The sequence below is a fragment of the Lagopus muta genome, chromosome 21 (genome assembly GCF_023343835.1).
Source record: "Lagopus muta isolate bLagMut1 chromosome 21, bLagMut1 primary, whole genome shotgun sequence".
Lineage (NCBI taxonomy): Eukaryota > Metazoa > Chordata > Aves > Galliformes > Phasianidae > Lagopus > Lagopus muta.
The window spans coordinates 4,646,440-4,659,335 of record NC_064453.1 but is presented as its reverse complement, the minus strand read 5'-3'; the positions used below and the strand labels follow the sequence as shown (position 1 = coordinate 4,659,335).

At 44.5% G+C, this 12,896-nt stretch overlaps 1 protein-coding gene across 3 annotated transcripts in view; it reads left to right on the top strand.

Moving 5' to 3' along the window:
* The window catches only part of CAPZB (capping actin protein of muscle Z-line subunit beta), a 52,140-nt gene that overhangs the window by 33,330 nt on the left and 5,914 nt on the right, over window positions 1-12,896 (top strand). For all 3 annotated transcript variants that reach the window (XM_048967701.1, XM_048967702.1, XM_048967703.1), the window contains 2 exons: window positions 6,801-6,942; window positions 7,472-7,588. In XM_048967701.1, coding sequence (XP_048823658.1) covers window positions 6,801-6,942; window positions 7,472-7,588 — 259 coding nt within the window. The remainder of the gene's footprint in view (window positions 1-6,800; window positions 6,943-7,471; window positions 7,589-12,896) is intronic.

The following is a 12,896-nucleotide window of genomic DNA, read 5'->3' as shown; positions in this document are numbered from 1 at the left end:
GTAATTTATTGCCCTTTGCTTGACGTGTGTGTGCGCAATTGATTGAAATCAAAGCATAATGAGGACCAGGGTGGCTGGGTAAATCTATTTTAGATCCTGCATTCTGTTGTTTTGGGTTGGAGATAATCAGTGCTTTAATTAAGTAATCTAATCGCTCTTTGTTGTCTGGAAGAAATCGTTTCTGAAGTGATTAAATAGACCTCCCTGGGGAAGGATGCTGCTGCTCTGGGTGTTTCTACAAACAGGATGATTTTTGGCAACTCCAGACTAGTCTAGTAAGTGTACATACATCTAGAGAGCTGTTCTTACCTCTTCATTTCTTGGGCTCAGTTGAATTTCTTGGTGGTTTTGATTTTTAACAGCTGTGTCAAAAGAAAAGAAAAAAATCCATCCTCGTGTTGATCATTCAGCTTCTGTAAATATTGTTATTGATTAAGACTTGGAGTTCCTTCAGCAGGGTAAGCCATGAAGCCTTGAACTTCCGCTTCTGTCTTTGAATAGATGTTGATCCATTTTCAATTTGTTATGTTAGGGCTCTGGATGAGGAATTTAATGGGAGTGGAAGGAGGTCTGGGAGAGGATTGACCTCTAAAATATGTCTTTATTGTGCGTAATCCTCTTGTTATTGAATGTTGGATTGGAATTGTGTCTGAAGTGGAGTTAAAAACAAGCTGGCACCTCACCTTTTAACTTTCAGAGTACTCCATTTACTCTTCTTGGTGTTTTATGTCACTGAACAGCCTGGGTTCTCTCCTCTTTGGGGATCACAGAAGTGGAGTCATAGGGAGAATAGAGATGTCTCATTTTGGGGCTCTGCACCATCATCTCTACCACCAAGCGCCTTTAAGCCCTGGAGCTCTGGGTAGCTTTCCCCTTTTTAGCTGTTCTCATGGTTTTTTGCATCCTGTTACATGATCTGACTCTGAGATCCTCCAAGTGGATTTCTTTCATCCGAGTTTGAAAATATTTTGTGCTGCTGGCAAGGTTGGTAGCAATTCCTTTATTTACCAAGCTGCTGTGTGTTGACTCCTTTTGCGTATGGAGCGGTGCTGATTCCACCACACTGATGGAAGCAGAGCAGCAGATGGAGGAGGTGCAGCTCACCACTGGGTTCAGCACAGCCCTGCTTTCAGCTCACCAAGGGACCAGGCAGCTGCACGCTCTCTCTGTAAGCATTCTGTCTGTGTTTAGATGTAAACCTACTTTGCCTAAACTGAAAACCCATGGAAAGCTTTGAAGTGACTTTATTGCCATTAGCTCACTGTTCCTCATTAATGGTTACTAGCCCTTTGTGCTGGCTTTCTCTTGGGCTCCAGAGTCGCTGTGGTTTGCACAGCGAGAGCCATACAGATTGAATCCAGATGCATTTGTTATGCATCCTAGCACTAAGGAAACCTGACTTTCCATCTCACTGCTGGCTGGGCTTTTGCACAATAGGGTGTGACATCAGGATTATGTCATCTGTGAGATTCTTGCCTCCGGGTTAGGCTGATAAGTACAAGATGGAGGCTCGTAAGACAAACCTAAACTGCCAAGATGCTCACTGCTTTAACATTTGTGTGCTTTTAAAAGCCGTGTTGTTTTCCCAAGGAAATTGTGTTTAGATGTAAGAGTAAACAGAGCAGTGTTGGGATCCGTTCCTTAGCCTGCCCATAGCCAGCACAAAACTCAAAGCAGCACCAACCCTGAAGTTGTTGTACGTTACAAAGGTTAAGGTGAACTTAGAGGAGGAAAGCATTAAGCACACTGTCATGCTGTGCAAACTAAATTAGTTGCTTTTCATCCAATTTCTTTTTTCTTTGGGTGCCCCGTTTTGGATTATATCTGCACAGGCTGCATTCTTATCTTCTGAATCTGAGATTTTCAGAACAGGAGGAGTTTTTCCCTTGGGTTCCCATGGTTCCCTATGATTACATAAAGCCTCAGCACCAGAGGGACAGCTTGTGTTAGGAAGCCAGCACTGTCACAAATGAACGGGTGGAAAATAAAGGGTGGAAAATGGAAGACAAATTTAAGAGCAAGCACTAGCCATCTTGCAGCGTATGTGATGGATGCATATTGGAAGGAAGAAGCTGCATGAAATCTCTAGCCTGCTCAGGCTTTGGCACACTTAGTACATGACACACAAGACTTGTGCTGCTGTCTTCTCCCCTCCTACCCATCCAGGAATTGTAGCTGGCAGTGTCTGAAATGTGTCAGACTGGTGGCTGATGAAGCAGTGGGCTGTACAGAACAGGCTGCTCCAAGGATGGGCACGGGTGAGAGATTTGTGAGCATTTGGTGCTTCCTGGCTGGTAATGAGCCACTTCCCCCTTTGGACGCGGTACAAAATGACCCATTGTCTTGATTATTAGGTGGCTAATGGAGCTGTTTCCAGGTGACTCCTCAAAAGGGATTTGGTCTGTAGTTTCCATCTTCTAAGAGCAGTTGGATGGTAAGGAAGGTGTGAGCAATGCAGGGTTTTGTTTTTTAAATAATGAAAGGTACTAAAAAGCAGAAAATCCAAGGCCCTGGGGGTATTTAGCCTTCAGGATCCCATTGGATCCCATTGTTTGGGTACTGTTTTCGCTCCATGCAGAGTTCTTGCACTTCACAACTCTGCTTCACAGTTTGAGTCATCCCACCACGGTCCAGATGTGTGCTTTTAAGTACAACTGGCATTGAAGTTACACATACCTAACGAGATTGGTATGTTTGCTCCAGGGACTGTTGCACCTGTGTATGCTGGAAAGAATGTCAGTAAAATACCTGTGCAGAGTCCACGGGCATAGTTTGGGCTGCGTTCATAAACTGCAGTGAAAAAAACAGCTGCTCTGAATACACAAACATTTTACCTTCCTCTCTGCAAGTATTTAGGTAACATTCTTTATGTGTTACATGGTTGCACCCCTGGGATTGAGAAGGCAGAGGCGAATTCTCTATCATTTATGTGCAGGCCAGCAGGAGAGGTGTTACTTCTGGTAGCAGGCTGGCCTTTTTTAGAGAGTTAGCTTTTGAGCATCATTACTACAAAGCTGGACACAGGCAGCGAAATTATTTGGTGTCAGCTGCTGTCCTAAAGACTTTTTCCCCCCTGACTTGAGCTACCAGGCTGCAGGTGATTGGAACAGCCACCTCAACAATGTTTTGGGTTTGGTAGGGAGTGAACTGCTGGAATTGCCCACTTCCTTCATGTTTCTGTTGCTGTTTGTGTTTGAAACAACAGGGTGCAGGCACAGAGGAAGGACTGGGGGGAAGCTGTACCAAGTCACATGGCACCAATGTCATCTGTTTTAATAGGAGGTGAGGTGTCTCCTTCCTCACCTCATCATGTTTTTGGGTTGCTCTGGTTGTGACCCAGCCATTGTCACTGCAGCACAAACATCTGTAGGTGAACCCTCAGTATTTCCCCTTGGGGTAGTTTTTTTTAAGATGGGTTTCTTGGAAGTCTGAATAGAGACATTTCCCTTTCCATGCTGAACTTCTGCAGTTGGAAGAAGTATCCATACAGCCTTGAGAAAACAAAATATTTTACTTCTTTGCAAGAGCCAGCTTGAAGCACTGCGCCTCTTTGGAAGGTTTGCATGGCCCATCTGAGATCCCAGTAATGGTACTTTGGCATCAGGGTTTTGTTGCTGCAAGAGTCCTAAGCCAGCTACAAAAACCCACCCACAGCCTTTGGCATTCAGTTCCCTACTGGAAAACTCACAAGAGTTTTTATGGATGAATGATTTGGTTCTAGAGTGTAACTGAGAGTCATGGCTTCTTTTTATTGCCGTGTGGTGGAAACTCATTTTCTCAGCATACAGTCCAGTATTCATTTTCAAGGCTTCTGGGATGCAGAATGCTATCAGGAAGGTTATGGTGTCTTTTCTGATGTGTTCCTTAGTGGTAACGTTAAGAACCTGTCCTGTACTGAGGAATCTGTCAGGTCCCTCTTGAAGTCACAGCTTTGTTCTGGCCACAGCCTCTGTCTGATGGATGCAGCTCAGGTTCCTTAAATTTCCATCCTGCATCTCCACCCGCTGGAACTTCAAACACTTCATAAAGCTTTGGATCACCCTCAGCTTAAATACTTCCCTTTATTCCTGCGTTCGTAAAGTAGGTCAGTCCTAAGTGTGACTTTTTTTGTATAAAACAGCTTTTTTCCAGGAGCTTTGTGGTTGATGAGTAGCGGGTATGAAACTGAAGTGTTTGATCGTGGCTTTAGAGCTAGAATTGATTTTGAGTGAAATGCTACACTGGATTTCACAGAGAAAATAATAGGAGCGGTTATGTTGGGTTTATGGCTCTCAGTCACCTTCTTGGGCAGCCACATAAAAGCTGATTCTACTGGAGATGGAGGAGCACTGGCTGTCCTCAGAGCAGGTGGTGGCATTGGCATGGTGCTTGGCAATGGAGGGATAGCTAGAAAACAATGTGTTTTGTTGTTCCCTTCATCTTGCTGTAGGTAAAGGAGGATCTGTCCCAGAGAGATGTAGGATTTTAGTAAATAATAATTAGTTTCAATCACCATTAAAGGGGGTTCTTGGAGAGAATCCAACCTTCACGCAGCAAATCCAAGTTTATGAATGTAGGTTTAAATTCCTACCAACCTGTCTGTCATCCCATTTTCTATTATGCAGCAGCCAATTAAGCTGTATTACTTAATTTTTCTTGAAGAAAACAGCTTTCAAGGAATGTTCCCCCCCCAAACATGACTTCAAATAGTCTTCAGAAGCCTCCCTTCAGTACATTTACAGCATGAGGAAATGTAGGCTCTACAATGGTCATTTTCTGTAGATTTTCTCCCCACGAAGGAGGAATGAGTGGAATGGTTCAGGATTGATGAGACACAGAGAAAGCCTTGGGTCGTTTCCATCGCAGCGTGCCTCGGATTCATGGTGGTTCAATCACTGCCATTATTGCTGGAGCATCCATATACGATGTCAGAGCAACTTCATTGAAGTAGCACATTAGCATTTAAAGCAATATTAATGCTATATTTGATTCATTAAATATACACAGGCAAGTTAAAGCATTTCCATGTGTGTGCTGTTAGTTCTGGCGGGGGGTTCTTCAGATGGTTTTATGTGGTTTCAGACAACATTTTAGCACATTCTTAAAATACCCACAAAAGCCTTTATGCAGAATCTCATAAAGGTGAACCACATAAAATTATTCTTTTTTTCCTGTTTCATGTCATTAGGATCAAAGTACAGTAGGTAAGGATGAATTTCCAAAAGCTTTGTTTTGGTCTCTCTCTTAATTAACGTTTCATGCTTGTAGCAAGCTCATAAAGTGGGTAATAGGGAAACTCTCTGTGTACATGGTAATATTCCCAGAGACTTCCAGTTTATTTTGACTGAATTCACTTATTCTTTATATGAATATTTTAAGCAAACTTGCTGTGGAAGTGGGCAGTGCCTTGGGTTCTGTGGCCTTTGGTTCAAGCCCTTCAGTCAAAGGAAGCATCAGAACTCAACATCAGAATCAGAACTTAGCTTGCTGAAGTCCTGAAACTCCTGTTAACTGCATTAACCAAAATCCATTTGTGAATTCCCCAGGGGACATAAAAAGGGTGTTTGTTGGTTTGTTAGGTTCAAATTGCCTGCTGGAAGCCTGGCTTCAGCACACCTGCAGAGCACAGGGCTTTCCTTTAAAGGCAGCGCCTTAACCAGTGTCATAGGATGGTGCTGTGTGTGTTTCTTCAGTTACACAGTTATGCATGCACACAGTTGTAAAGAATCAGGGCTGTTTTGGTGACTCGGCCTTACAACAGCATGCTAGACTGGCCTGTAAATGCAGATCAAATGTGCAGAGCAGCACAGGTTATTTGCAATGCATTCCTGATGTTTTTTCTCCCAGCTTGTGGAAGGTGGGTTGGTGTCCCTGAATCCACAGCGCTTCAAGCTGATATGCCAAGTCCAGAATGCACAGTAAATCACATCTAAAGTGCCATTGACAACTGCCAGGCTGGTGTTTAGAAAGGAGGGGAGCACGAAGGTGGGAGGCTCCAACACGTTTTTCATGTTGGCGATGAGCGATGTTTCCATTTCTTGCTGGAGAGGAGAAACATGCAGCCACTTGCAGATCCTTGTGATCGTCTTGCTTGTGTAGCAAGAAGCAGGAATACAGAGCACCAGTGCTAGAAAGCAGCTGAGTTCTGCAGGTGTCACTGTTTTGTTAGTTCTCTTAGTACATACCTTGTGCTACCTGAAACGTGAGGTTGAGGTGGTTTAGCTTGTTCTCTGCTGTATCTGAAGCTGGAGTATGATGTGAACCTAAACAACACCCCTTTGTTCCTCAGGACTTTGGTTTTGGTTCAGCTCTGTTTGCAGTAAGTCAGCCTCACACAGAGTCTTGAGATCCAGCATGAGGCTGCTTACTTGCTCCCTTTTGTCTTAATTAGCAGGCTGCGTTGTAAAGAACTTCCAGACTTGCTCGATAGAGAAAGAAAAGGAGAAAAAAAAATCAAAAACTGTAAAATAGAGCCTTACTCTCAGCCTGCTTTGTAGCTTGTGCTTTCACCAGCTGTTACAGTTAATTGGAATCAGAGGGATTGTTTTCTCGAGTACTGTAGAAATGTGCAACTTGCTCTGTTTCTCACCAGGCTTTTATTCTCCTTTAGAGAAATACACAGTCTTGTTGCAGTTAAAATCTGTGTATTATAAAATCATGTCAACTGCTGTGTTTCTAGGTATCTAACCATTGAGACTGGGCCGTCTTACAATCAAAAAGTCTTTGTTAAGATGTAGAGGTTCTGCTTATTTAAGATGATTATCTGACTCCAGCTTGGATCCTGCTTGCTGTTAACATGCCTATTGGATTGCATCCTGCAGGTATTTCGAAGGTGGAGTCTCCTCTGTCTACCTCTGGGATCTGGATCATGGTTTTGCCGGTGTGATCCTCATTAAGAAAGCTGGAGATGGATCAAAGAAGATTAAGGGATGCTGGGATTCCATCCACGTGGTGGAGGTTCAGGTACAGCCTCTGGGGCAGCTGATATTCCTAAGTGAAAACAAAACCCAGTTAATTCCAGACAATTAACGAGCACAGGTGTTCCACAGAACAATGCAATATTGTGTTCGGGGCTGTAAACTTCTTTCCCCTGTTAATTTTGAAAATTCCCTGAAGCAATTTGGATAGAGATAAGTCAGGGCTGTAATCAAAAGGAATCCCAGAAGAATTGAAGGTATGTTGCTTTCTATACTCATGATCCTGAGATTATTTTTTTTTTCTTAAAAAACATAAAGGTTTACAGATAAATATCACTAATTAGGTAATAAAAACGAGGTGACGGGAGGTTAAATTGCTTTAGCAAGATTTGCTTTTGGAGAACTGGGAAAATAGGCACACTTGTGCTTGCTTTTAAGAAACAGGCTGCGCTCTGTAATTGCAGTTACATGCATCTGCCCTTTTCCTCATGGAGCTCTATGGCCAGCCACTTCTCAGTTTCTGGAGGGTTTGTCACCTTCTGTGTTTTTCCTTTTTCTTGTCCTCCCTCTTCCAGGAGAAATCCAGCGGTCGTACTGCTCATTACAAGCTGACCTCCACAGTGATGCTGTGGCTGCAGACTAATAAAACTGGTTCTGGTACCATGAACCTTGGCGGGAGCCTTACCAGACAGGTACGTCTGCATACTGCACCAGTGCACACTGCAGACCTGCACGCCTCTCCTGATTTATTTACCCAGTAGCCCCAGTCAGGAGCAAAAAGTTCATTTTGTGAGGTGTCGGATCAGTGCTGTTCTCATGCTGCATGTGCACTCCAGTGAAGAAGTTAAGGCACAAGTGTGTGGTTACCAGGAAGCCCCTTGAATTTGGGTTGATGGCAGTATGGCTTTCAATTAGAAATACAAAACGTTCAGCAGGAGCTTAGATGTTCATTTAAGTCTTAATTTTGTGTTCAGTATTCCTGAACTCTTATACTTCTGCATGCATTGCATGGACAGATGTTTTTAAGTTTGCCCACACTGTTACCAGAAGATTGCAGTAGGATTATAAAAAAATAAGATGACCTTTTTTGTTCCATCTCTTTTTTTAAAAACCAGCTAGGCCACTGTGGCCAGCCCTGTATTTTGCTTGGACCATACAGTTCTTCTGCTCTTAAAGGCTTTAAGTGTTTTTTAGTATCCTTCAGTGTTTCACTCCTGCAGTACCAGGACAATGATAAAGAATTACATGTCTTCTAAGCATTTGTTTCTTATTCCAGTGCAAATTGCTTTGGCTTCCTGTTGAGAAAGCTGTTTCTCAGACAGAAGGTGCCAGAATGCTGACTGTTATGCAGCACTGCTGTCAAAGGCTCTGGCACAGCTGAAGGTGCCTCTGCCCCAGCCACCTGCCAGAGGTTGCTGTCTGTGTACTGCATGAATTGGGGTTGTGGAAGTCAGTGACTCGCAAAGAGTAATAAACTCAGAGGGACAGGAGGCATATTGTGTGGTCATGAGTGACTGGAGAGATTGGCAGTTGCTAAAACTCCTTTATGAGACTTCCCAGAGCAGCCTGTTGCTTTCGATACAAAGGACAATGCAGACTCTGTTAAGCAGCCCGTGGTTTTGTACAGGTTCGAGGCAGGCAAAGGAACAAAGGATCTACGATCACGGAGAGGAACTGAATTGTGTTAGTCTTGCAGACGTGGAAGCTTGCCCTAGATTTTTCTTTCCACCTTGTTGATTTACAGAAGAAGCTGATAGAAAAACAGGAGGGGAAAAAGAAGCATCTGGAGCTGGTTTTTGAGCATTGCATACTCTTTTAAAGTGTTTGCAGTAATTACACTCGAGTTATGGTGACCCAGACAAATATTTAATCACAGGCCTTCCTAATACGTTAAATCACAGCTGTGAAGTGGATGCCAAGGGCTTGACTCTGGCCATGGCCTTATGGTGTGTGAGAGCTATGCCAAGGGAAACAAGGGTCTGTTGAGAATGGGTGTCCTCAGTACACCTTGGCCTGAACTGCTTGGCCTTGTTTAGTTTGACTTTCACTCTCTCAGCTTCAGTGAGGAGATTCATGCTTCTGTCATCATTTTAACAGCAGATCATTTAATTCATATGCGATGCATTAAAGCAGGGGCCTGCTTCCAATGTAAGTAACCATAAAGGAGCCACTGGGGTAATGATGCACTGCTTCTGCACAAACAATGGAAACTTGCGTTGTAGAATTCAGCTCTGGGCTGCAGAGCTCTGCTTTGCAGATGCCACGACGTGCTTCATGGGACAGCAGTTCCAGTTTTGCTTTTTGGTGGGCTTTTTATACAGTCTGCAGTGAACTCAGGCACCAACAGTAGGCTGTAGTTATCTTGTTATTGACTGTCACAGTTTGACAGTATCAGTGAGCTGCTGTTCTAACCATCATGACAAAACACCTTTCTCTATAGTAGATTGTTCATGCTTTTGGTCAACATTTAAGCTACTTGACCACCTTTGATCCTAAAATGCAAATAGCAGATGTCCTTGTGTTTCAGTGGAAGCTTTTGAAGTGTTCACAAGTTTTGTAATATCCTGGCTTATTTGCTGATGGCAGGGAGAACCTTTCAGTGCTTGGAAAAGGAAGTCTGTTGAGAGCCATTACTTTGAAACCAGTTTCACCTCCTAGCTGCAAATCGGGTATTTGTCGAGTGATGACTGGAACGATTCCCTTGGTGGCCAGGAGCAGGCTCATGTAATGCCTCCTAATTCACCACCTCTGGCAGCTTCGAAGAGCTGGGCACAGCTCGCATTGAAATGCTATGGGGAGCATTTGCAGCTTCATATGGAAACCTTTGCTCAGTAATTCCCCTTGCTGGTGTGTGCAGATGGCACTGGGTGCAAGCATTCAGGCAGTCCTGTTTGTTCTGTGAGTGGACAGCACGGTACTGTGGTAGGACTGGATCTGGAAGTAAGAGCCTAAAATATTTTCTGCTCTCGTTTCCTATTGGTGAAGCATTGTTGCAATGCATCAGACACCAGCGTACTGCTTTTTGGTTTTTCTCTTTGTTGATTTTATTGAGACTGTTTGGAAAAATGTGTCTGTGTGTTTCTAGAATATCCTCAGAGTTGTTCCTGGAATCCTCCTGCTTAGGCTCTTCCTAAGTGTTGCAGAGAATTTTTAAGAGTAAAACCTTTTTTTGCCTCTCTTTCCCAGTTGCTGTGGATCTCAGTATTTTTACAGCTGACTTTGGGCCGTTGAAGTTCTGCTCTGGCTAGCCAGAAGTCATTTCCCTGCCCTGTGTCTCCTTTAGTGTTGTCTCTTTGTTTAGAATGGGAAATTGACTCTACAGCATTTTACATTTGTAAGTAGGCAGAATAAGGAAGGAGAGATGTGAGACACTGAGGAGCTGTCCTGTTTTAGGAGGTCGAACGTCTTTATGTAGCTTCACTTAGCCTGATGGTTTTCTAAATGAGAACTTCAGGCTTTTGCTTTATCCATTCATTATCCATTGCTACTGTCTTGCCCCAAAAGGCAAGAAGAGTCAGATGGAGACCTGCTCCTGCAGTGCTCCCTATGCAGCTTGTGTTCTGGGATGAGCCTGGATGCTGTTCAAGGGAGCTTGGAGCTGCTGCACCACAGCCAGGACGGAGGAAGCAGCTCCCAGCTCACATCTGACACTGGCAGGCTTCAGTAAATACAGGGAGCGAGGCTGGAATTTAGATAGGGAAGGAGAACTTGGTGTGTTCTGTGCTGTCTGCGTCAGTGAGGGGCTGCAGATCGGAGTGCTGTCGGAGAGGAGAGGACAGGACACGCTGCTTTCAGTTTGCAGCAAGGAGTGGTGCTTACAGGGAAATGAAAAATGCCAGCAGCTTTTCAATTGCCTTGCACGCACTCCAATGGCAGCAGGTAGCTCTCACCCCATCCTGATTGGAGCCAGATGCCTGGCAGATGATTCTCTGTCTGACAGACGTTAGGGTCCCATCCTCTGTGTGTGCTGCAATTACTTGTGCTGTTCACCACAGTGCTGCTTCAACCAAGCTTTGTGCTTGCATCAGGCTGCACTTTTATTTCAGTCAGAGCAATCGTGTGGTCCTGTTTCATTTTATGCAGAGTAGATGGAGCCTTCCAGTGTCTGGCAAACAGTCAGATGTGCACTTTGTTGGACAGCTTTCTGCAGCCCCCTCCTTAAAAGCAAGGCTAACAGGTGCCTTGCTGAGCTCCTGCTGTGCACAAAGAACCCATCTGTGTTTCCTAAGCCAGGGTGAGCATCGTGAGGAAGTGCCAGTTCACTGAGGAAGATGTTGGCTCCAAACCTGGAGTTTATTTACATCTGGAGGTATGGGAAGAGGAGGTTATAAAGTTGTAGAGGAAGTGAAGCCTGGGATTTCAGATTAAAGCAGCGCAGATGTATGTTGATTTTCGTGCTTGAAATACTCTGTAGCAAAGGTGGAACGTTTTGCAGGGCTGGATGAAGGCTGGTCTGCTGCAATATGAGCTTTTCCTGCGCACAGGAAGATGTGCTCTGTGATATATTACTGCTCAATAAAGCACCAGCAGAGACATTCTGCCATTTATCATAATAGGTAAATCCTCTGAGGCTAGTGCTCTGCAATTAGGCAAGTCATATATTTTCATCAAGCTGAGCTTTCATGTAAAGGCCTATCCCACTGACTTCCAGATGTTGAGGCAGAACGGGGTGTTCAGGAGTGTATTTCCAATGGAAGAATCTGTGAGTTGTAGCTGTCAGACTCCTTATGCCGTTTTCCCAACTCCTGGAGGCATTTTGGGGTGCAGAGAATAGCAGAGATATACTGAGCAGTAAGTGTACAGGAAAAGGAAGCTTTCTGCTTCACCTGGCACACTGATTTTACTGATTCATAGAATGCCCAGGGTTGGAAGGGACCTCAAGGATCATGAATCTCCAACCCACTGCCACAGGCAGGGCCACCAACCTCCCCATTTAATACCAGCCCAGGGTTTAGGATGAGAGAGAGAATGAGAAGAGATGAGCAAGTACAGACTGGCATGGAGAGCTGGTGTGATATCACTGGATTTGCTCATGGTTTAGAAGGTGCAGTTTGGGAAGGGGTAGGGGATGTAGTTTGGTTACACTGATGGGAATAAATGTGCTTGAAGGCCATGAAAAGATGAGGTTAGCTCTTGGCTGATTTCTGCAGCACCGTAAGCTGTGTGGAGCTCACAGCCTTCATTTATCTGCTTAGAGTTTGAAATAAGCGTTGGAGAAAAAGGCCAATTTCTGTTTCATTGATATCCAAATAATTCCACATAATTTCCACCTGGAGACTTCACTCTGCCCACTGCCTGTGGTTTGGGAGCCTTTGGCTCACATTGGTCTGTGTTTCATTAAGAGGATTTTCACGTCGCTCTGTGGCCAGAGCAGCTGTGGCTGTTTGTCGTCAGTTCTTCTGTGGATGAGTTTCTCTCTTATCTTTCTAGTATTCTTAGATGCTTTCATGATGAACCAGTGTTTATCCAACTTACGTTTCTCATTCAGTCTTAACTCTTCCTCCAAATAACATTAACAGAAAGCCCAAACAGCTGCTGTGTTCCATGCAGGAAACAACCCAAGTGACCAGCCAGCCATCGAGAGCTTAATATGCCCAGAAGAGTGAGTTTCCTTCTGAGTCAGACCTGCAGCAGATGGCTGGGGAAACGAGGCAAGGAAACGAGGCAGCATCTCCCTCGAATGGGAGAGGAGAGACTGGGCCATGGGGATGGGACTTGGCTCCTTCTGGAGCGTTAGGGTTTTTGGCTGAGCTCAGTGGCAGATGGGCAGGGACAGTGGGAAGATGAGCTGCTTGTTAACATCAACATGGAGAATGGAATTTCCCCTCTGTGCAAATTAACCCCTTTATTTAAGTGGCTGTAGGCTTTCTGCCTAGGTCCATGCAGTGACAACCAACGGAAGGAACCTTTAAAAGTCCCAACAACTCTGCTGTTTGTATAACAGGCTGCTTACTGACTCTGAACTCCATTAAAACAGCCTCCCATAACATCTGGGCTTCT